This window comes from Miscanthus floridulus, chromosome 5 (assembly GCF_019320115.1).
Source record: "Miscanthus floridulus cultivar M001 chromosome 5, ASM1932011v1, whole genome shotgun sequence".
Classification (NCBI taxonomy): domain Eukaryota; kingdom Viridiplantae; phylum Streptophyta; class Magnoliopsida; order Poales; family Poaceae; genus Miscanthus; species Miscanthus floridulus.
This window is the reverse complement of record NC_089584.1, coordinates 139016139-139040615: the sequence shown is the minus strand read 5'-3', so window position 1 is coordinate 139040615 and position 24477 is coordinate 139016139. Positions and strand designations below refer to the sequence as shown.

Sequence of the window (24477 nt, the reverse complement as noted above, 5' to 3'; positions counted from 1 at the left end):
TATCTCGGCTACCTGGCTCTACTCTGTTTTTTTGCTTTTTTTTGGAGTCCATGGGTGACCAAAGCCGACAGGAAAGGCACGCAGTCAGAGACCATCACATCCAGGAACAGGAAAGGCTACCTGGCTCCATGGTTGCTGCTGTTGCTCCCACTCCCAGTCCCAGCCTCCCATCATGATCATGGCTGAGGTACATGACAGATAGCTCGACGCCAAGATCCACGGCGCCGGCGCCGAGCTGCCTGCCATGTCACCGCCACGTCTGCTTCGCGCCTAAGAGCTCGGCGCCAGGACGCTGGCGCCGAGACGTGTTAGCTCGGCGCCAGCATCGATGACGCCGAGCTAAGGGTCCATTTTCTAAATTCTTTCCGTCAGGAGTCTATTTATGAGAAACTTTCGAAAAAGGGCTAAAAAGTAAAAAATTCGGCTCAAAGGTCGACATGTTCTCTGAGTTCATAGTGTCACTAATCGGTAGTAAATGTTCTATCCATTTGTTGTTATTCAACGCCTTGTCCACTTTGATCTTTTTCTTTTGCTTCTCGAGTGCTTTTTGGAGCGGCTGTGACTGCTTCCTGGGAACGCGAATTCTCGTTTGGCCCAGTGGGCTCGCAGCGTTTCGTGAGTAATGCGAGAATTCAGTTTTTTTAATGCAAAAAATCAATGCGAGAATTCAGTTTTGCAAGCAGTGTCTTCTTTATCCTTTTATTTGGAAATGAAATATCGTTTGTTTTCCTTTCGGCGTTACTCAGTTACGGGTGGAGACAACGAAAAAAGATGAATATTCGTTTGCGAGAAACAGGAAAGAATCACAGAATCACCATGCATTATATTCAAGAAAAGGAAAAGGCTGAAGAAAACCAATACATTGGCGACGAAATTCCAACGCTCTAGTATAGCGTGGACCATGCTTCAAAGTACTAAAACATAAGTTATATATAAAAAAAGTACTAAAACATAGCATTTCACTACAACAAGAGAATCAGCTTCTTTACTCGCAGCCCAGCATAAAAATCCAGAAACCTGACCACCACTACCAAAGGCAAGTGCCCAAGCCCAAATTGCCCAAGCCAGGCTTCTCCAGGGAAAAAAAAAAAAACTTCACAGCTCATGTGTGAGGACTACGCTCATGCTTCTTCACCTTGCAGTGAGTTTTCAGAGCTATGTAGGAATTGAAAGTCCTGGATATGAAGAAAAGCTCGTGTGTCAGTATCATATGACAAGAACGATATCATATGACAAAATCAGATGGAGACAGGTTCGAATAAAAGGGCCCAGAACTTACCTGCTGCACGAGTTGCAGGCATATCCAGTAGGTTGCTTAGGCCTCTCAACGATTGAAGACGTCTTCTTCACCAGCTTGGATGGATAAGGGTTGGCGACATGGACATAGCCACTTCTCATACCAGTACCACTGCCTGCATGAAAGTTGATCAGAAGGTGAGATTTATGTGGCATGGGAAGGAACAACAATGTAGACAAGTCAACAAATAACACTTCTCATCAGTGTTCTTGCCCTTAGATGGTGTTGTCATCCTGGCCTTTTTCTCTGGAGGTGTCTTCAAGGTTTTTTCTGCTGGCCTATTCTTATCCTTAGCGCACTGCATATGTCAAAATGGATTATAGATACAGTTTCAGGATATCATAAAAATAATGAGCAATGACAACATTAAAGGTCAGCTTGAACAATCTCACACCTTTGGGGAGTCTTCATCATCTTCGTTTGAACTCTCACTAGCATCCTCATCAGTGAAATCCTGAAACACCAATCATATCATGCAAAAAAAAAATCCGAATACATGTTGTTCTAGTGTTTGTAAAAATGTAATGCGCTACACAAAGGATGGACTTAAAGCCATGGAAGATGGAACCCATCACTTCCACTTAATGCGTACAATAACTGAGCCAATTTCAGTCATGAACAAGGTATAAGTTCCATGATCAACCACTAGGTTTACTATTCAGTAATCGGATAACAGATCCACAAACAGTACTAGTTTAATACAACAACAACAAAGTCTTTAAGTCCCAAACAAGTTGGGGTAGACTAGAGTTGAAACCCAGCAGAAGCAATCAAGGTTCAGGCACGTGAATACCTGTTTTCCAAGCACTCCTATCTAAGGCTAAGTCTTTGGGTATATTACATCCTTTCAAGTCTCATTTTATTGCCTCTACCTAAGTCAACTTCGGTCTTCCTCTGCCTCTCTTCACGTTACTATCCTGGCTTAGGATTCCACTACGCACCTAGAGGTCTCCGTTGGACATGTCCAAACCATCTCAACCGGTGTTGGACAAGCTTTTCTTCAATTGGTGCTACCCCTAATCTATCACGTATATCATCGTTCCGAACTCGATCCCTTCTTAGGCCAACATTCTGCACCATACAACATAGCAGGTCTAATCGCCGTCCTATAAAACCCTACAGGGAAAACATAGAATCATACACATAAGAAATTTAGCCCAACTGCCTGATGACCCCTGGTTAACAATCTTTCAGAGTTTCAGTAATAATTTATAGTGACCAGCGCTTGGTTGTTCACTGAATCCGTTTACCATTATGTTAATAGATATTATAGAAGGACGAGAGCAATAACTAAAATATTCAAAAAATAGTAGCTGTGTCACAGTTTAACAAACCTCATCATCACTAGTTTCACCCTCTTCTGAATCAACATAGTCTTCATCACTGTCACCATCATCAGAGCCACCAATATCAGTTTGCAGTTTCCCAGGATCCATTGTCTCCTTCGAGGTAGATGACTGAATAGCAGCAGGCCCTGGCGGTGCAGTAAGCTTCTCTGCACTGCTTCCAGCTTCTTTGCTCTTATCAACTGAATGTAAACAATGTTAAACAAGTGTATGATTCTATCCACTTGGCAGCTCAAATAAGTAGTTTCGTGAACGATACAAGAAGAATAATCACAGTGTAAAGTGTAAACCAGAAATATAAATGAATCAGGCAGGTTGAATCAGTCATCATATACTCGAAAGAAGCAAACAGTTTTAACCCTGAAATAACAATTGTTATGTACAACAAAGGATGTACCATCTACACTGGGGTATAGTGGAACATCCAATGGAATCTCCTCATAAGATTCATCGTCTGAAACATCATTTTTTATGAAGATTATGTTAAATGGGCAGAACACTTTTTGAAATATCAATTTTTTATGAGATTATGTTACGTGGGCAGAAAAATATCAGAGATACTCTATACAACGAGAACAAAAGCAGCATTTACCTTGTTTGCTAGAAGTGTCAGATGTGGATAAAGACAGGACAAGCAGTTAAGGAACAAAAATTCATAATAGAGCTTCTCTTAAGCATGGACGAAACAAAAAAGAAAGGATATTTTTTCTCGAGATTGCTGAAGTTGTTGCCAATAACAGAGATGCTTCTGGTTTTTGAGCTGCGCAGCAACTGAAACTACTCCTCCAAAAACAAATCAGTTCTATAGTGAGGGTACTTGTCATCTGAAAGTGTGGTGATAAAAAATTCTTTGTCATCAACTTTCATAAAGATCCTCACATCCTCATTCCCCTTGCCAGCCTGTAGTGCTATCTGTTGTGTATTACAGTTCCAACAAACAAACAGTAAATAAATAGGATCTACCCTCAAATAAACCAAAAGGAAAGCACAGCCATTTAAAAACTTGTAAAACTGACCTGTGAAATATGACAAAAGAGACCCCCTGGGTCACACTTCACAGTCTCTCCAGGTCTGACTACTACTCCTGGAAATATTAGTACGTTTTTTAACCAAAAAAAAGGGTATAGACTTTAGCATCCATAGTTATATATGGGGGTCACAATTTAGTAGAAACATGGTATTAAAAAGATTTATCCACACAAAACAAGACCATTGGCAGTGCCCATTTCCATATACAACATAAAACATTCAAAGCTTGAAAGCAAAAGAAACAAACTAATGATAAATCAAGGTTAAAAAGTACAGGCATTAAAGCAATTGCAGATTTAGGTTTACACAAGCACCATTACATTATGGCACCACAAGATCGTTCCTGGAAACCTTATGTTTATAATCTAAGCTTGTCACCCTCAAACTTGCCAGCTTATCACTAGCACAACAACTAAACTAATCATCCAACCGTATGTTCATCAAACTATGGTTCAATCACACCAATGCCGGAACTTTACTGAAGAATCAAGGAAGGCGCAACACAAATTCACTGTAGCCCACAGATAAGTCGTGTTCAAACAGTATAAGACTCGCGCAGGAGATACCAAATATAACGAAATGGTTATGAAAACCCTCACCCCACTAAACAATCGCATAAAGGATCACCAGGGAACCCTGCATCGATCAATCGCATAAAGGATCACCAGGGAACCCTGCATCGATCAGAACCCTACGGAGTAAGGAGTACGTCGGGATCGGACTGTTTGAATAGGTCACGTTACGTTTAGTGCATTGCATCCAACATGTCCTACTAAAAAACAGACTAACAATGCGACGCACTCCAATAAGAAAAGAACGATCGCAAGCAAGCGTCATTTACAAAGACCAGAGCATAATAGCAAAAGGGAAACAGTGATCCGCACCAGTGGCATTTCGAACCCCATGGCCTGCGAACGGGGGCAAGGCCACCCAATTCCCGGACAGCGCTTTCTCCGCTCCGCTCCGCCGCGCTGCTTCTGGTCCTGGAAGAGGGTTTTGTGGCTTGTGGGGGGCGCAGTCAGCCGAATCGAAGTGGCGACGCGGAGTGGAAATGGTAAGGAAGAAAGAGGGAGGCGAGACGTCCGTGTGGACCTTTGGGCCATGATGGCCTAGATCTTCCGGTTCGGCTTGGAGCGGAAAAGGGAGCCCAGTATAGTGGGCTCACATGGGCTGTGTACGTGAGCTCTTCATTGGCATACGAATGCCGAATGCGTCACGTACATACAGAGAAACAAAAACCTTTGCATCCCAGACCAAAGAACACAGCCTTAACTGTCACGCAAGACCGAGAAGAAAAACGGCATCTAAACATCAGAAAAGCAGTACGATTTCCATGGATCATGGCGATCCCCATGGCCGTCGACAGAAAGTGCTTTTTACAGTACATGCTGGCAAGCAGAGTGCTCAGATGGAGCAAGGTTTTCGGCGGTGGCAAGGAAGCTCTCTTGCCAAGCCAACGCAAAATTCCTGGCTACAGCCTACACGGCGGTGCTGCTAGTAGTATAACGAAGCAGCTCAGATGGAGCGTGGCTAAGTTGCTTGCCCTGGTTACAAATCAAACGATTCCTTGCTTGCCCCCCTTTCCCTCCAAAATTCTCGCTCCCGCCCATTTCTTCCTCCTCTGCTTCGTCTTCTTGTAAGTGCCAAGTGCCAACTGCATCCTCGCTCACTTGGAACACCACTCCTTGATTCCTTTCCATTCCGTCACTCCCTTCTTGCATAGTGCTGGTACTTCTCCGTTTGCTTGCTTCTGCTCTTGCCCAGCTATAGCCATGAGCAAGCAGCCGGTGACACCGCAGGCGGGAGGCGGGGACGGCGAGCCGTCCATCGGTGCTCGCGGAGCCGATGCGGCGCCGCCTCGTCCCGGGACCGGCCGCATTCGCTTTGCAATAATGCAGAGCGACGGTGCCAGGGACACTGCCCGGCCCCAGGTGCGCACAGAGCCCCCCAGGCCGACCTACAAGCCTGTGTCACAGGTGTACGGACAGAACCCGCTCGGAGGCGGCCGGGAGGAACCGCCGGCGTCAAAACCAACGCGGCGCTGGGGTAGCCGTGCCGGGCTGGGAGGAGCTGCACCGCCGCAGGCGGCAAGTCACTCCGCAGCAGCGGGAGGGGCGCTGCCACCACGGGGCAGCATCCCCAGCCCCGGAACAGCTGCGTCGCCGACCGGTGACGTCCCCGACTCGTCGGGAGGAGCACCGGCACCGCAACTACCCCGGCCGGGTGGCCTGAAGACCAATAAGAGCATCGAGCGCGTCAGCACGCTGCAGAACGAGACGGCACCCCCGTCGGAAGGAGCACCGGCACCGCTACTGCCACGGCGCGGCCTCAAGCCCAATAAGACCATCGAGCGCGTCAGCACGCTGGAGCCGATGCCGGGTGGGAGTGGGAGTCCAGCGCCTCAGCCGCTGGCGCATGGTGTGCCTCAGCATCCGCAACCGAACCAGTCGCCGTCCGGGACGAAGAACCGGGCGATGCTCCTGACGGACAGGAGGAGGAAGGAGAAGAACGCGAGGAAGCCACTGGCGTTCTGCTTCACCTTGTGCTGCATCCTGTTCTGGCTTCTGGTGGTCTGCATCGGCCTCGCCATACTGGTGGTGTACCTCCTGTACCACCCCAAGGCGCCCCGGATCCACGTGAGCACGGCCACCCTCAACGCCGGGTACATCGACGAGCTCCCGCCGCCGCACCTGGGCAAGGCGCTCAACTCCGACCTCTACGTGCTGGCGGCCATCTACAACCCAAACACCAAGGTCGACGTCGTCCTGCGCTACATGCAGCTGGACCTCTACTTCCAGGGGAGGCTGATCGGGACGCAGGCGGTGTGGCCGCCGCTGTACCAGAAGCCCGGCGACTCCGCCCTCCGGAGCGTGCACCTGGTGGTCAGCGAGGTGGTCATGACGCAGGAGGACGCCGAGGTGTGGAAGAACGTCACCACCGGCGGCGGCCTCGTAGAGATGCACCTCCAAGGCAAGTTCTACGTCCAGCTCAACTTCGGCCGCTGGCTCCCGTTCAGGTACACGGTCAGGCCGATTTGCGCGCTCTGGCTCGACCCGCCGCCGGCGGGCGCCCTCCGCAGGGCGCGCTGTTCAAATCGCTAAGGCATTTTCAGGTACATGCGCGAAGCAACCGATCAGTTATGTGACGAAAAAATAATAATGCTTCGCGCGTGCAGCGTGCTCCTAACATTACATAGAGTTATTATTAGAACAGCTCTCGTGTATTTTGGTTTCTACAGTAGCTATTTTTTTTATTGAAAACACATTTGGGAATTGGGATTCTTGCAGTTTTTTTTTTTAATAAATGGAAACAGAGATCGAACCAGTGACATATGTGTTAAGCCAGGCAACAGCTTGGACGGTTGGATCTAATGAGCTATGAAGAAGTGAATCAACACTACGGATCGTGTGTTGTCAACTTGTTGGTTGTCTACGCCTGCAATGCAGAGAAGATGCTTTGTGAAGTGAAGCGCGTCAGAGAGATGCCCAGCAATAGATTGCGTCATTGCCTCTCCATTTGCCAAACTGAGAGATACCTCCCTTGTCCCTCCAGAAACGCACATCTCCGGTACTACACAACCTTGCAATCTTAGCCTTGACCGACAACCATGTTGTACCGTCCCATTGGCATTGCGGCACCTCTCTGGCAAGAACAAAGCAATCTCTGGCAAGAACCAAGCAATCCAGCTGGTCCGGAAGCAGTTCCTAAGACATAACGTCAGATGAAGTTGAATCCATGCCGCCGCTGGAAGGAGGCCAACCACCAGCACAGTGACCATCCACAACGACGCACCCGGCGGGCAGTGGTGCCAGGGCTACCAATCCGGAAATCCCGTAGTGCCGCTGAGTGCTCGATCCTCCTCTGTCAAGGCCCACGAGCAAACGGCACTTCTGTAAAGTATGGCATAACAGCAAAAATGTGGAACAAGTGTGGAGTGACACATCTATTCAGTGTAGAAAGGGATTTCCAATCGATGGTAAGTACTTCCAAACATTGGTTGATGACAAATATTATGATAACATCAAGGATATCATCATCTATAGACAAACCACTGGATATGCCTTAAGAGACTGACACAAAAACACATGAACGTCAATACAAGTTGACATGATATACCTTGTTAAAATTCATATACGAAGACAAAGATGACCATTTGAAAGCTCTTGTTTGGTTTTGGTGAATTGATGAAACCCTAAGTGCTAACCTAGTTTATCAAAGTGATTATGAGATAGGTAGCACTACTCCAAGTGGTGAAACAAATTAAGATCATGACTTGATGATGGTGATGCCATGGTGATGATCAAGTGCTTGGACTTGGAAAAGAAGTAAGAGAAAAACAAAAAGCTCAAGGCAAATGTGAAACTTAATAGGAGCTTTTTTTCGTTTTGGTGATCGAGACACTTAGTGAGTGTGATCACGTTTAGGATCGATAGTCGTACTATTAAGAGGGGTGAAACTCGTATTGAAATGCGGTTATCAAAGTGTCACTAGATGATCTAACTCATTGCATATGCATTTAGGATCTAGTTGAGTGCTAACACCCTTGAAAACATTTGTGAAAATATGCTAACACATGTACACAAGGTGATACACTCTGTGACCGGACGCGTCCGGTGTGGACTTCGGGTAGTTAGATGGAAGTGATCGGACACGTCCGGAATCAGGACCGGACGCGTCCGATATTTGGACCCGAGGTGAGCGGCTAAGTGAAAGTGACCAGACTCTGGCTCGGTGGAGTGACCGGACGCTGACGTGTTACTGTTCAGCGTCAGGTCAAAGTGATATAGCCCGAAGCAGGATTGCTGGTAGCGACCGGACGCAGAGACCGGATGCGTCCGGTGTGAACCTGCTAGTCTTGGGTTTTCAACGCTATAATTGATCAGACGATGGGAGCGTTCGGCCCGGAGTGACCGGACGCGTTCGGTCGGCCCAGAGCGGCTGTGGGAGCTCTCTGGACTCGACCGGACGTTGCGTCTCCCGCGTCCGGTCGTTTACTAACAGCACGTCCGATCACTTGTATTACTGTGCACAGTGATAGCCGTTGGACACGAATGGTTAAACAATTTGAAAGGGACACGTGGTGGTCTGGCTGCGACCGGACGCGTCCGGTCACCCACCGGACGCGTCCGGTGCACACGACCGGTGCGTCCGGTCTTTCCGCAGTCAGCCCAATAATTGAGCCAACGGCTCTATTGTTTGGGGGTGTCTATAAATATCGTTTGGCCAGCTCTAGCTCACCCTCTTGGCCATTTGCATTGACATAGCAACGTTGTGAGCTTAGTCAAAGCCCTCCCACTCATCTCCATCATTGATTCATCTTTGTGAGATTGGGAGTGAATCCAAGTGCATTGTTTGAGTGTTTGTATCTAGAGGCACTTGGTATTCGTGTTTCGCTGCGGGATTCTCTTGTTACTCTTGGTGGTTGCCGCCACCTAGACGGCTTGGAGCAGCGAGGATCGTCGAGCAGAGTTTGGTGATTGTCTCCAGCTCTGATTGTGGTGATTGTGATGGGTTCTTGACTTTTCCCCGGTGGAGAGTCAAAAAGTACTCTAGTAAATTGCTCGTGGCTTGTGTGATCCTCATGTTGTGTTGGTTGTGCGACACCCTATTGAGGGTTTGGCGTGTGATGCCAATTAGCGCGTGAACCTTAAGTGAGTGAATCGCCACAACGAGGACTAGCTTGCCGGCAAGTGAACCTCGGTAAAAAATCATTGTTTGATTCATCTTTGTGAGATTGGGAGTGAATCCAAGTGCATTGTTTGAGTGTTTGTATCTAGAGGCACTTGGTATTCGTGTTTCGCTGCGGGATTCTCTTGTTACTCTTGGTGGTTGCCGCCACCTAGACGGCTTGGAGCAACGAGGATCGTCGAGTAGAGTTTGGTGATTGTCTCCGGCTCTGATTGTGGTGATTGTGATGGGTTCTTGACTTTTCCCCGGTGGAGAGTCAAAAAGTACTCTAGTAAATTGCTCGTGGCTTGTGTGATCCTCATGTTGTGTTGGTTGTGCGGCACCCTATTGAGGGTTTGGCGTGTGATGCCAATTAGCGCGTGAACCTCAAGTGAGTGAATCGCCACAACGAGAACTAGCTTACCGGCAAGTGAACCTCGGTAAAAAATCATTGTGTCATCATTTGATTCCGATGTGATTGATCTTCATTGGTATTTATTCTTGTGATTCATTGGTTCATTCCTTGACTCGGCGGTATAACCATCTTGCTCTCTCTCTCTACATTACCGCAAACTAGTTGTCAAGCTCTTTAGTGTAGCTACTCGTGAGAGCTTGTTAGTTTGGTTAGTGTGGCTCTTTAGTTAGCCTTTAAGACCACACTAACTTAGTGTAGTGACATAGCTATTGTATGGATAGACTATATAAACTAGAATTATGGTAGGTGGCTTGCATTTTTAGTAGGCTAGCGCAACACTCGCTTCGCCTCATATTTATCTAACCGGTTTGCTAAGTGTTGTTGTAGAAATTTTTATAGGCTATTCACCCCCCTCTAGCCATTAGGTCATTTCACCATTGTCCAGTGGAGACAAGGAAATAAGATCTGGGGGTAAATGGTTGCTAAATAAATTTGTATGACAGAATTTTCATGCAACATTAATCCCTTTGAATTCTCAACTTTAAATAGACAAAAAACACCAACCTTAGACGGATCAATCCAAGAGATCTCTCAATCTAAACGGAAGCATTGCATTGCCTCCTGCAAACCTTGAGAAGTTTCTCTTCCAATGTTCACTGCATGCCAATAAATAATTTTCTTGTAGAACATTTTTCAAATATTTCACATCCTAGATCATTTCATAGTGACGGCTGCAAGACTACATTTGAAGCAGTCCCACTCCCACCGTAGCAATTCCTCTTTCTGCAATTTGGGGCAATCATATTAGCTTCATATCTACTGTCCAAATATCATAACAGTATAAGACTCCAACTCGCACATTATGTGGACTTAATATGTTCAGATGCTGCACATAAGAAAACAATAGGAAGACAGTATCCTAACGAGGTCATTGATCTTCCACCTTACTATTACTTTTCTTGATCTAATGCATTGAAATATCCTAATATAGGGAGATCAGGCAGGCATGATATTTGGGGGGCACCGGGCATAAGAAAGATGCCGGTAAGGTACATAGTTCGGTAAAACGATGTCATTCAAGTCCTAGTGCCCTACCTTAGTTGCTATCTAGTTAGGCCAATAGAATTTGGAACATAAGCAAAGTTGATTAGTTCTTAGTAGCTCCCTGAAAACATACACAGATCACTGATGGAATAAGACATTTTGTATCCATACAGACCTTGCACTGAATGGTTTGGCAAGATGACAGAAAAATGCGACACAAAAATCTGATAAATAGACCTTGCTTCCAAACAGATAGGCCTTCAAAATTCATCCATGGCAATTAAACATTTTTTTTCATAAATTAATCTCAATAACTAATGGAAATGCCATGTTGGAAGCTTGGAAATTTCCATGATAAATTGTTGTAGATATGGTGGAGCCAACACGACCAAAAGAATGAACAGGAATGCAATAAAGTAATGTTATGTGCAATAGAAGCACATAATCAAAACAATACCTCATTTCAAACTTGCATCTTATATCCATGCAGCTATGTACACCAGTGGCTCATCAGGCATCTCCATCCAGCGAAATACTTCCAGTCTGGTGCTCTCACATGCCCCGAGAAGCGCTCATGTAACCACAAAGATCTTCACTTATGCAAGCCACCAAGAAGCCTATTATAAGAGGCAATGTTTGGTATAAATCCTAAATCAAGCATTTCGTCCAACACAGCCTTCCCTTCCTTTCTTTTCCCCTGCCTCCCAAATCCCTGCACCAGCACACGATAAGTTTCACCATCAGCCTCAAAACCCTTCTCCTTAGCGAACACCCTTAGCTGGTTGGCATCAGCTGTCCTCCCAGCTTCGCAAAGCGCCTCAAAGATGCAGTTACAAGAAATTGCATCCGGAACAATCCCCTGATCAATCATTATCCACGTCAACCGGCAAACCTCATCCAGCTTCCCTGCCTTCATCAGACACTCCAAAACCGTAACGCCAGCAGGCACACTGAGACAGCATTTCATATTCCTCTCTAATACCATGTCCACAGCTTCCACTGCTCTGTCCACCTTCCCACCACGGCACAGAGTGTCAACAAGTTCAAAGCAATCAAACCCTTCTGGCACCACCCCATCCCCCCAAAACTCAGCAAACACCTCAGCCGCCTTTACAGCCTCACTACCACGGCACAATCCACCAATCAAAATCTCCATGGACGCAACGGACAGCCCGACCCCAAGCTCAAGCATCTCACGTGCCACCTTTATTCCCTCCTTATACCTGCCTTCTCTGATGAACCCACGCATAAGTGTGTTGAAACTAACGCCGGTCGGTGCACAGCTCCGGCGCTGCATCTCACCAAACCATCGCATGGCGGCGTCTACACCTTCCGCCCGGCAGGAGCTGTTGATGAGTATGTTGAATATGTAGGCATCCGGGTTGACGCGGTGGACGGAGGTCATTTCGCCGTAAAAGCGGATGGCATCGTCGTGGCGGCGTAGGCGGGAGAGAGCGTGGAGGATGATGTTGTAGAACTCGGCGGGGAGTGGGGAGTCAGCGACGCGCCGGAGAGAGGCGAGTGCTTGGGATGTGGCGGGGATGTCGCCGGAGGCGGCGAAGGCGACGATAGCCTTGCGGAGGGTGGGGAGGAGCTCGGGGCATGCGAAGATGGAGTCGTCGGCGCAGGGGCAGGGGCGGGTAAGGACGAGCTCCAGGAGGCGCTGGAGCGAAGGGAGGCGGCGGGAAGCCGCGAGGCGGGCGGCTAGGAGGGACGTGAGGCCGTGGTCGGGTCGGAAAGCGGAGGACGCGTCGGCCGCGGCCAGGAGGATGTGGAGGTCGAGCGCAGCGAGTCGCGGGTGGTGGCGCGCTCGGCGGAGGAGACGAAAGAGAGAGGCGGGGGAGGAGGCGTGAGCGGAGGGGAGCACCGGGAGCGGGTTAGGCGGCGAGAGATGCGAGACGGCGAGCGGAAGGACGGGCAGTGAGGGGTCGAGCGGGATGGATGCGGAGGTGGTGGGGGATTCGGTGAGTTCAGGTGCGTCAGTCTCCGGGGAGATGAGGCGCTGATGCCGGGAGATCAGCGACGGCAGCTTCCGCGCGAGGCGGCGAGAGGCGGCCATCGGCGGGCGGTGGATGGGGAAAGGTTGGGATCGACCATTCGGCATTATTTACATATTTACCATCATTAACGTGAATGATATAAAAAATATCATATCAGTAACTCATATCAGTGACTCATATGTCAGTGACACGATATGAGATGTTATTCATAATAATGGTAAATATATAGATAACCTGGAGAGCCCAGAAATCAATAGTCAGAACCAACATGCTTCATAAAGAAATTCCCCCCTTTTTTTAATAAAAAACTGAACCCTTTTTCAATCACTATACTACTACCTTATGGCAATTCACAATTTCACACGCAAAATTCCATGACGAACAATTACACGTGTAGTATTATGCAGTCAGATCCCTTTACAAACACTGCTAAGTGAATCATAAATTTGATTGGATGTTCTCTCATTGTCGCAGTATATAACAGTCCTATCAGATGTTATCTTCACCAAAGCATCTCCAGGACTAGTAATAAGAACAGAACATTCACTAGCAGTGGAGCTATCATCTGCAGCAAATGAGCGTACCATCCCCTTCTCTTGCAATGCTGACAGCAAGCTACCTGGGTCAATAGTGCTACAGTGTAGCAAGTGACGCTTTGATTGATCTGATTGCTTTTCTGCAGAAGCCAGCTGGTACCGTCCACTGCTTACAAGCAGTTTTGTTCTCAATCTTGCCACTGCAGTGGTTTCGTTCAGTTGCCTAGGCTGCAATCTGAAGGCAACATCAGTTGCAAAATGCACCTCAAAATCTTCGCGTAAATTTGAGCCTGTTCGGGAGGCCGTATCGTATCGTAGATTATTTACTGCTGGCTAGTTTGGTGTGAGAGAAAAACATTGTTCCTGACTGAAAATTTACGATCATTTACAAGCAAGCGAACAGGCTAGGAAGTTGCATAATAAAGTGGGCCATAAGGAAAGGATTGACAACTTAAGGTAGCCGGAAACAAGGACTGTCATACCATTACAAACTTCGGTTTGAGCACTCCCAGTAATGGATCAATATTTCCCACCCTGTTATCAAGAAAGTTGTCTTTTCTTCAACGTATAATCTACGATATCAGAAACACAACCTTTTGTAATTATAACATACCTTACGCCAGAAAGGAAAGAACACTCAAGGACTTGAATTGCCAAGGGCATGAAAGGCTTAAGACTTAACTCAGCATCATTTCCTTGCTGCAAGCAAAGATTTATGCAGTTTAGCAACAGAGCAACAGTACATAGAAAAGTACAAGGTGACAAAGAAGACTGTAAAACGAGCGATGAGTGAGGCAAAGGGACAGGCCTATGATGACCTTTATCAACAGTTGAGTGCGAAGGAAGGAGAGAAGGACATTTATATAATAGCTAGGGCTCGCGATAGGAAGACAAGGGACTTCAACCAAGTCAAGTGCATAAAGGATGAGAGGAAGCAGCTCTTGGTGAAGGAGGATGAGATCAGACATAGATGGCAAGAGTATTTTGATAAATTGTTCAATGGTGAGAACGAGAACACCACCGTTCAGCTGGACGACTCGTTTGATGACACTAACAGACGCTTTGTGCGGAGGATTCAAGAATCAGAGGTCAGAGAAGCCTTGAAAAATGATGAAAGAGGGCAAAACGATGGGCCCTGATGGTATCCCAATCAAGGTGTGGAGATATCTCGGGGATATAGCTATAGTCTGGCTAACCAAGATGTTCAACAATATCTTTCGATCGAACAAGATTCCTAAGGAGTGGAGAAGAAACATATTGGTACCAATATACAAGAACAAGAGAGATACCCAAAGTTGTACTAATTATCAGGGAATTAAATTGATGAGCCACACTATGAAGTTATGAGAGAGAGTAATCGAGCAGTGCCTGCGAGGAACGATGTAGATATCAACAAACCAATTTTGTTTCATGCCCGGAAGATCAACCATAGAAGCAATCTCGTACAACTAAAAAGAATAAAGTGTGGACATTTTTTTGTGCGACATTTGTTTTGATTTGTCCATCTGTCCACGCCTGCGATCCCACGACATCTCCCGCATGCTGCGTCCTTTTGTGCGATTCTCCTTGATTGAATATTACCTGTCATGTGATAGAGAAATCACGGCAAAATAGGAAGTAGAAAATTATTATGCTATCCATATACACATTGCATGTTTGCATGCACCAGCATACATGGTAACGAGCAAAAGGAAAGAGAATTAACACAGAAGGAAAGATAATTAAGACAAAAGGAATATCTTTGCATTTCTGAGAACCTTGCCAAATCTGCCTACATTTAATTAATTCCGCTCTTTACATTTGCAAAAGGGACAACTTTTTCCTCCTTTCATTTGGTTTCACGCTCACGTGTTTCATCACCCTCGCTTGTTGTTTCTTGCTGAAATTGCCCTTGGGTCTGTACATTTTGAATCCTTTCCCCATATTCTAATTAAACTATAAAATTTTGAATTAGGATACGTGGTAAGACATGCAAACAGATATTTCAAAACTACCTGTAGAGTCCAAAGAACTTAATAAATAAATCATTCGCAATGCAAATTCTCTCTAATCTTTCATTTGGTGTAGTTAGTGTTATCATAGTACCCGCATGTATTCATGGAAAATAAATCATGAACAAAACATGGACACTTTTTGGTGCGATATTTCAACATGGGTCCATGGTCCTGCCAATATCCTTAAGACAGATCACATAAAGGATAAGAGTCCCTCTATGAGATTGCTCACAAGAGACTCAAACTTATATCTGATCATGGTAATGTTGAATTGCTTTGCATCAAAAACATCAGCAATGATAAACGGGGACATAGGTTTTAGTATGCATAGTGGAGGAAAACTCAACCTTGACCTTCTCAGCAGCTTTTCTGAGAGCAGTGCTAACTTGTCCTTACTCAGATAGTCAAGAGGTGCACCATAAAATTATGCACCACTAATAAAAGTGTCACCATTGGTTGCCTTGACCTAAAACATATGTCGAAATTAAGAATTACAACACCTAATTCAACATCTTAGAACAGACACTCAAGTGGATACCTTATTCTATAATATATGTCTATGTGGAATAGTCCTAAAGCCACACATATTTATACGGTGAGTATAACATACTTTGTTTTAAAATTTTATGAGAGATTTTTTAAGACACGCAGTATTATCCATGTGACAGGCACTAATATTTACATATATACTCGAACCTGTGTGTACAGGATTATATGGAGATGCAGCGAAACTTATTCATGGATTTATTAGCGCATGAAAGAAATGGATATCGGAGAATTCTTTCTGTCGATATAAAATATTATCTTAGCCATATCACGAAAAAGTCTATACACTAGAGTTTGTGAGCCTGCGACGCCGCGCTCTCCATGACTGTCTTAAGTTCACGAACTTTGCTTTTTGAATTAAATGTCACTTTAACGTCAGTATTTAATTTAACAGTATTGTTATCTTATCGTGTGATCTGTGTGTTTTTAGTATAAAAGATTTAGTTGTCCCGTAGTAACGTACGGGCACGCTACCTAGTCTTCTTAATAAGACAGGTTATGAAGCGGTTTAGAGAACAGAAGAAAGACCTCCACTTGGTTTTCATTGACTTAAAGAAGGCTTATGACAAGATACCAAGAAATATTATGTGGTGGTCTTTGGACAAACATAAAATCCCATCAAAGTACGTGCCCTCATGAAGGACATGTACAACAATGTTGTGACTAGTGTTCGAACAAACGATGGTAACACAGATTACTTCTCGATTAAAATTAGACTTCATCAAGGATCAGCCTTAAACCCGTATCTCTTTGCCTGGGTAATAGATGAGGTTACCAGGAACATACAAGGGGATATCCCTTGGTGTATGTTGTTCGCTGATGTAGTGTTAGTGGACGAAAGCCAGACGGGAGTAAATAGGAAACTAGAGTTATGACGGTAAACCCTTGAGCCTAAAGGTTTTAGATTGAGCAGAACTAAAACCGAATACATGAGATACAACTTTGGCGGAGTTTTACAGGAGGAGGGAGATGTGAGTTTGGAAGGTCAAGTAGTGCCTAAGACAGATACATTTCGGTATCTGGGATCGATGCTACAGAGGGATGGAGATATTGATACGGACGTTAGCCATAGAATCAAAGCAGGGTGGATCAAGTGGCGACAAGCTTCTGACATTCTCTGTGACAAGAGGGTACCACAAAAGCTAAAAGGCAAGTTCTATAGAACGACGATTAGACTGTCTATGTTGTATGGAGCAGAATGTTGGCCTACAAAGATTCGACATGTTCAACAACTGAGTGTTGCAGAAATGTGTATGTTGCGATGGATTTGCGGTCACACAAGAATGGATCGAGTTCGGAACGATGATATACGTGGTCGCCTAGAGGTAGCACTAATTTAAGAAAAGCTTGTCCAACATCGGTTGACGTGGTTTGACCATGTCCAAAGGAGACCTCCAGAGGCACCAGTGCATTGTGGAGTCCTAAGCCAAAGCTAATAATATGATGAGAGGTAGAGGAAGACCGAAATTGACATGGGCGGAGGCAATAAAAAGAGATTTGAAAGCTTGGGATATACCTAGAGATCTATGTTTGAATAGGAGTACTTGGAAAGCAGCTATTGAAGTGCCTGAACCATGACTTGGCGCTCTTAGTGGGTTTCAACTCTAGCCTACCCTAATTTGCTTGGGACTAAAAGGCTATGTTGCTGTTGTTGTAGCAACAGAGCAATAGGTAGATGTTAGACTCGGCAAAGGGCGGACATTTTTTTACCTCTACAACAAGAAGGCACCGTTTGTCTGCATGCCAGCGACGAAGCAAATGGACAGCTGGGCCAAGCCTAAGGCTCCAGTGTGGACAGAGCACAATACAAGGCTCCTTCCATGCTGCCCTGTCAATAGTATAGTGTTGTCACACAGCAGAACCAAAATATGACAGAAAACAGCAACCCAAGTACAAGTGAGCTCAAATGGATACAGGATACATAAGATGCATGCCCCATAAATTGTGCTAAATTAAAATTATAAGAACAAAGCCTTTAGTGATCATTTATAAGAAGAGTAGCAAAGATGAGAAAAGAATTCCAAGCATGTCCTTAGTCTTTCTATGTATTAGCTGTAAATCATATCTTATCAAATTCTTACAGTAAACCCTTATGCGGGAACACAAATAATTTGCCCTCCTTCAAAAGCTCGACATGGCCAAACAATGCCTCACCAGCAAATAGCTGCAACATAACCAGCAATGAAGTGAGGTCATTTAACTCTAAAATTTCAAGACAAGAGTCAAGACTAGTCAAAGTGAATAACCTTTTCTTGACGTGACTTGCATAGCCATTCAGGCAAGGCATTGGTAAAAGCAAATATTTCTTCTGCTGTTTCAGAAATCACAAATATGGGTACCTGACTAAAAAAAAAAGGGCGTACCCAGTGCAGAGAGCTCCCGCTCTGTGCGGGGTCTAAGGAAGGGTGTCAGTGGCAAGCCTTACCCTCGCCTGTGCAATGCGAGGAGACCGCGACTTGAACCCGGGACCTTCCGGTCACAGGCGGTAAGACTCTACCGCTTGCACCAGGCCCGTGACTCGAACCCGGGTACCTGACTCAGACAAAAAAAATAATAATGAGCCAAAAACAGGGGGGAATAATCTAAGAAAAGGTGCCGTTGCTAGTTAGCTACAGAACCTTAGCACTATATTCACATTTCATGGGATAGAAAGAATATAAGTGATCATGCAAGCTGTACTATGCCAGATACTCAAATAGTTCATTCCTTATCAGTTAATAATTTAAGATACCTGAACCATATGCATAGTTAAACATCCCTAAATGCTAACAATTTTACAGGCAGTTGATGGCAAATTAGGCATTGACATCTTGCATGACCACGTTAGGAAAAAAATCATACCATAAGCATTGCCTCGAGAGCTGAGGTTCACATGTTAAATTAATTAAGTGTGACAATAATATTATTGCAATCTGAAAATCCACTATATTATTCCAAGGCCACAATTACCTTCATGCTGGAAGAATGTAGCATTTCTGATATAAGCTCCAAAAGTAAAAGAATAACACCAAGGCGGCCAATTGGTATTAGAACAGAGCCTCCAGATTTTACTGCCTCAAAAATACATGAGCATATAAAGCTGATTCTCTCAATCTCCTCTGTGATATCATCCTTGTTGCACATGAATGGCATCTTTTCATCTACATCAGCACCGTCATCCCTGCAAGGTTTCGAGTTTAACACTTCATCCCAAAGAAGCATTGAAATTTATAATTATACACGTATTTCATGTACAGCCTACCTCAACACTGAGTAGCGACATAGTGAAGAGTCTGTTTCATCCATTGAATGCTCATTCAGTTTCTCATTATCCTCATCCATGTCATTCAAGGATGAGAAATCCGAAAACAAAATCACATCATTTTCCTTCAGAGAGCTGTAGTCAAAATCTAATGCATGAGCTGACACAAATACTGAACTTGGTAGGTAGGTAACGCTAGCTCTTGGACCTTTTATTGCCCAGGTAGAATGGCCAAGTTCAAGGCCCGAACTAGAAGCTTTCAGCATAAATATGCCATTGAAGCAAACCTCCTCTCCATATTTAACAGGCTGTACTTTGTGCATGCATTCTTCTATGTTTCCTGGACTGCCAAGTAAATGTAATTCAGTTAAATCAAGAAAAACCATGACGACAAAGCAGTGATATAGAATTAGTGATGGCAAAATTACAGTGAATCTCCATACAGTCATTCTTTTCTAATCCAATATAAATTCTTTGAGGAAGTAAACAGCTACATTACAACAAAAACAGTAGCAACATGCATATCACTAAGTTGACAAAACCAGAACCAAGATTAAGATATTTGAGTATTTGATAAGCCACAGATCCAATGATAAGTAAAAACAAGTTCACTTTTTAAAGGCCAATATTGAAAGTTAGAACAGGTATGCACTTTATCTTAAGCTTTCAGACATATAGATTGCCCTGCGGGAAGACTGGAAGAGAATCCACAGATGTGCAAGCCAGCAGGCTCGTGATTCTGTAACGGACCTGTATAGAGGCACCAGAGAAGTCGAATCATATTCCCTGCCTTCAATCACTGCCTTCTGCAACATTGACATGAGTTCATTGAGTTCCTCCCCTTCCATCCACTTGGGTGATGCATCCGTATCTGGCCCATAGTACCTCACAAACTCACGGTGCATCTCCACCAGCTCCTCCATCATTAGCTTTCCGATCCTTGCTGCTACCTCTGTCACATATACCTACCCATACAGAACAAGAAAAACTCCAAAATGGTTAGGTCTCATCTCATAAAACATTTTACAGTGAGCAAAATGGTTAGGTTTCTATCCCTTTCATTCATAAAGGAGAAACATGTTCCCATTGTTATTTTATGAAAAACATAAGTTCAAATGTTCCCAGTAATATATTTCACTTTGTGCCTTGCTGCCTACTGCCAGTGAAAGTTATATGAAGTGGAGTAAAGGCAAATGATTATGCACATTGTATTCCTGCAGGTTAAGTTCTTTTTTAGTTCTTTTTTAGTTATATTGTTACACAACTCAATAGCTAATAGCTTATACTAACACTGCGCTTTAAACATACAGCATCTCTTACAAAACTGTAAAAAACAGAAAATTGAAGAATACTACCTAAACAATCAAGCTGAAGCCTAATAAGTACTACTAGTATGCTACACAGAGAGAGAAAGAGAAAGAAGCAGAAGCAGGGGAAGCACCTTGGTGTCGGAGAATCCAGGGAGTCCGGTGAGGAAGGGGAGTCCAAGCATCCCCGTAGCGGAAGACACGAGCACGGCATCCACGCCGCCTGCTTTCGCGGCCGCTGGCAACCAGTAGCGCGGCACCGCGCGGATGAGGCCCGCCGCGTCACCGGCGAGGGGCACCGGGGCGAAGGCCGCGAGGGCGGAGAGGTCGATGGGGCAGTCGAGGAGGAAGCGGAACCCCTCCAGCTCCAGGAGATGGCTCGCCAGCGAGTGGTAGCCGCCGCCGCCGCCACCGCTGGCGGACAAGCAGGTCTGCGAGGAGGCGCGCGTTAGGGTCAGAGTCAAAGTCCGAAGGTTTCACCTGCGACTGAGAGGAGTGTGCTTGGTGCTTACCAGCTTCATGGCGGCTTCTGCGCTCGGTGCGCCTGACTGGGAGTCTGGGACCCTCAGCGGCTCAGCGCGGCAGCGTAGGCGGTGGGCGGTGGCGGTGGCGGTGGCAGCGAGCGGCAACGCATTGGTCGTGGCCTGTGGTGTTGGGGTGAACTGGCGAAGGGCCGAAGGCGGCGCGTTGCGCGTCGGCGAGGCGAGGCGAACGGGTTCCTCCGTTTGAAGGCACGTGACTTCCAGGTGGATTGGGCCGGAATCCCGGCACTAGCATAGCCTTGTGAAGGCCCAAAGTAGGCGCGGTGAAGGCCCATGATAGTTCATGGTTACAGTTTAGAACGGTGCGGGGGGCGCATCAGAAGAGAGGTCGGAGACTGGCAGCACTACCGCCGCCGCCGCCGCCATGCTCCGCCTCCAAAAACACCTCTCCCTTCGTCTGCAAGAACATCTCCTTCCTCTCCATCGCTCCGCCTCCCTCATACAGCTCTCCCTCCAGCGCGCTCTCCTCTCCACCGCCGCCGCGACCTACTCTCCGGGCCACTTCGCCGCCGATGACTACCTCGTCTCCACCTGCGGCCTCACCCGGGAGCAAGCCGCGAACGCCGCTAAGTGTATCTCCCACTGGAAATCGTCCTCCAACGCCGACGCCGTGCTGTCCTTCCTCACCGGCCCGGCGCTCGGCCTCTCCAAGGCCGAGATCCAGCTGCTCGTGGCCAAAGACCCGCGCATCCTCAGCTGCAGCGTCGACAACACCCTGCGGGTCCGCGTGGACCGCTTCCGCAGCTACGGCTTCTCCGCCGCGCAGATCAGCAACTTCGTCCGCGTGGCCCCCTGCTCCTTCCGCAACTTCAACATCGACGAGAAGCTCGGCTTCTGGATGCCCTTCCTCGGCTCGCCCGACAGGTTCCTCCGCATCGTCAGGCACAACTTCTACCTCGTCACCTCCGACCTCGACAAGGTGGTGAAGACCAACATCCGGCTGCTCCAGGAGTGCGGTCTATCTGTCCAGGAGATTGGCAACCTGTGCGTGGCCAACCCGAGGCTGCTCACCGGCAACCCGGACAGAACCAGGGCCATCCTCGTGCGTGCCGATGAGATGGGCGTGCCCCGCAACACGCTTTTGTTCAGGCAGGCTGTGACCGCCGTGTCGGGCGTCGGCCCGGAGACCATGGCCTCTAAGCTCAAGATGATGGCCAAGATTCTCGGGTGCTCAGACGCTGAGGTTGCCAGAATGGTGCAAAGGAACCCGTTGGTGCTGAGGCGCTCCAGGGAGAGGATTCAGCGCACCTGTGAGTTCCTGACCAATGTGGTCGGCGTCGATACCAAGTACATTCAGGGCAGGCCAACAATCCTGATGTACAGTCTGGAACGCCGGCTGGTGCCCCGGCATTACGTGATGAAGGTGCTCCGGGACAAAGGATTGATCCGGAAAGATCAGAGCTTCTACACGATGGTCACGGTTAGTGATAACGTGTTCTGCTCCAGGTATGTACGTCCTCATAAGGGTGTTCTTCCTAGCCTTGCCGATGCATATGCGTCTGCTTGCAATGGTAAAATAGCCATCTGAGGCGCGCTATGAAATGATTCCAGCAAAATGGCTATATGGGCAGCAACTGCAGTTGCATGTGTACTCTGCAAGACTGTAGCTCTGTAGTTGGCTCATAGCTTCAGAATTGCAGAAACTCAGTAGAACTAATGAATGACCAAAGCACGATGCTGTCAAATTCATATACCTTGCTTTGGAGTCTGATGTTGAATTCAACTCATGCTACTGGTACACAGAATGGATATGGTTCGGTTCAGAAATTTATTTCAGTTTCTGTCATGGTTCTGTTTTTGTGGTGAGCATCAATGAACTATGGATCCGTGAGCATTTTCTCAGCCAGTTATCGGATTTTTAAGTTATGGATGTAATCACAAATGACTGCCTCAAGTGTTGCCTTTGCATCAAGTTTTGCCTTTCCTATTGCTATATGTTGCATGCATTTGATCGCTTTCTTAAAGCAAAACAGCTCATGATGGTTTCCACCATATATTATTATAAGATTATCCGAGAAAAAGGTCGTTTTGTGTCCTGCTAATCGAATCGCTGATTGGTTTCTAGGCTGATAAGTCCGGCTGGTGTTGTCTGCTGTGAGAGGAAAATACTGTTGGCTAACTGATAAGCCCTGGCTGAAACGAACAAGCGAACAGGCTAAAGTGTTTGGCATTTTGTACCAGATGCAAATAGAACGCCAACGTGCAATTATGAGACGGGCTGTAAAACTCTCGCACTTAATCTCGTACCCTTTCGTTAAAAAAAATGTGCCTTTTTGTGTTCCTGGAATGGCCGCACACTGGACACACGATGTAGTGCGATTAGACGCGTAGTTGAAATGTTCTCCTGATTGACGTTGCACGAAATGGCCGCACACAGGACAGACAATGTAGTGCGACTACTCCCTCCATCCTTTGCACGAAATGGCGTGCGACTACTCCCTCCATCCTTTGCACGAAATGGCCGCCCACTGGATGCAGTGTATTTTGTCATTTGAAATCTGTCCTTAAATATAGTGTACTCGGAAAATAAGAAGATAATATTTACTTAAATAAAAATATATGATTATTTTGTATAAGAAAAGCAAATCATATACTTTCCATATTTTATATAAGGAAACTAAGAGTTCACCTTTAATCATGTGAAATAGAATTAGATTTCAATACATTAGGAAGGTAAGTCAATGATAAATGTGTCTATTATACTCTTTCTTATTTTGTCTTATAATGGCTAGAATTTTCAGGACGCGTAGTTGAAATGTTCTCCTGATGACGTTGCCTATGTGCAAGATAAGATGACGCATGCGCGTCTACTTGTGTTAGCCCTTCATTTCTTTTTGACCCACAGCAAGTAATGTGGGCGCTACTTGTCTGTTTTTTTTTTTGACGTACTGATATTGATTCAAACACGAGTGGCCTCGTTTATTTGCGTGTCTAGAATACGGACTTGTCACTTGTAAGTTATGATCGACCGATCGAGGCTTGCGCCCGTGCTGTATACATAGGCATGTACGTAGACCCATCAATGCGCCAAATGTATCGGTCTCAACTCATTAGAAAAAAATTAGTCGTTTTGTGTAAGCTATATTACATACTAGGTCAATGTCCGTGCGTTGCAACGAGAACACATAATATCACGATAACATATGTATAAGTGTGTATTATACTGTTATCTAAAATAGATACCGCAATCATAATGTTCCAATCAATATTACATAAGTCGTCACGAAAGATAGATAGTTAAAATATAACTCTAAATTTAAATGCAAAACTAAAACATCAACTTCAATTGTCACATCACTTCATGCCTACGATACGCGAAAGATAAGGTCGCACTTCTCTAGGAATCAAGTGCTACGGAAAGATAATCATAGATGGCACGTAGATGGCATCAGGATTTGATTGTTGTTTTTTTCCTGTGATTTGTTGGATTTTCCTTGAAAGAAAAAAATACCGTAGATCTTGGAGCGCTGGGGTGCACGCAATCGGGCACAACAACGTCCTGCCAGTGGACGT

General features: G+C 45.9%; 3 protein-coding genes and 1 pseudogene across 6 annotated transcripts; 1 reads left to right on the top strand and 3 right to left on the bottom strand.

The window, feature by feature from the left end:
- Positions 1–849: 849 nt before the first annotated feature.
- LOC136450960 (histone deacetylase HDT2-like) lies at positions 850–2839 on the bottom strand. The gene is made up of 5 exons (XM_066451659.1): positions 2632–2839; positions 1692–1751; positions 1511–1595; positions 1280–1412; positions 850–1175 (listed from the first exon to the last, which is right to left on the bottom strand). Exons 1-5 carry the CDS (start codon positions 2731–2733, stop codon positions 1103–1105), a joined length of 453 nt encoding a protein of 150 aa, XP_066307756.1. The 5' UTR covers positions 2734–2839; the 3' UTR covers positions 850–1102.
- A 300-nt stretch (positions 2840–3139) lies between these two features.
- On the bottom strand, positions 3140–12886 carry LOC136450958 (pentatricopeptide repeat-containing protein At2g36240-like). 4 transcript variants are annotated; one of them, XM_066451653.1, is made up of 5 exons: positions 11256–12886; positions 10319–10537; positions 3660–3727; positions 3523–3555; positions 3141–3420 (listed from the first exon to the last, which is right to left on the bottom strand). In XM_066451653.1, exon 1 carries the CDS (start codon positions 12855–12857, stop codon positions 11391–11393), a length of 1467 nt encoding a protein of 488 aa, XP_066307750.1. In that variant the 5' UTR covers positions 12858–12886; the 3' UTR covers positions 3141–3420; positions 3523–3555; positions 3660–3727; positions 10319–10537; positions 11256–11390. The 4 variants fall into 4 exon arrangements, with proteins under 4 accessions (XP_066307749.1, XP_066307750.1, XP_066307753.1 ...); XM_066451652.1 differs by having other exon boundaries at positions 3140–3555; XM_066451656.1 differs by lacking the exons at positions 3141–3420; positions 3523–3555; positions 3660–3727 and adding an exon at positions 7265–7533.
- Positions 12887–13205: 319 nt separating this feature from the next.
- On the bottom strand, positions 13206–21127 carry LOC136453834 (uncharacterized; annotated as a pseudogene).
- A 64-nt stretch (positions 21128–21191) lies between these two features.
- Positions 21192–22945, top strand: LOC136453835 (transcription termination factor MTERF2, chloroplastic-like). Its single transcript, XM_066454389.1, has one exon. The coding sequence runs from the start codon at positions 21329–21331 to the stop codon at positions 22490–22492; it is 1164 nt and encodes a 387-aa protein (XP_066310486.1). The 5' UTR covers positions 21192–21328; the 3' UTR covers positions 22493–22945.
- Positions 22946–24477: the final 1532 nt, after the last annotated feature.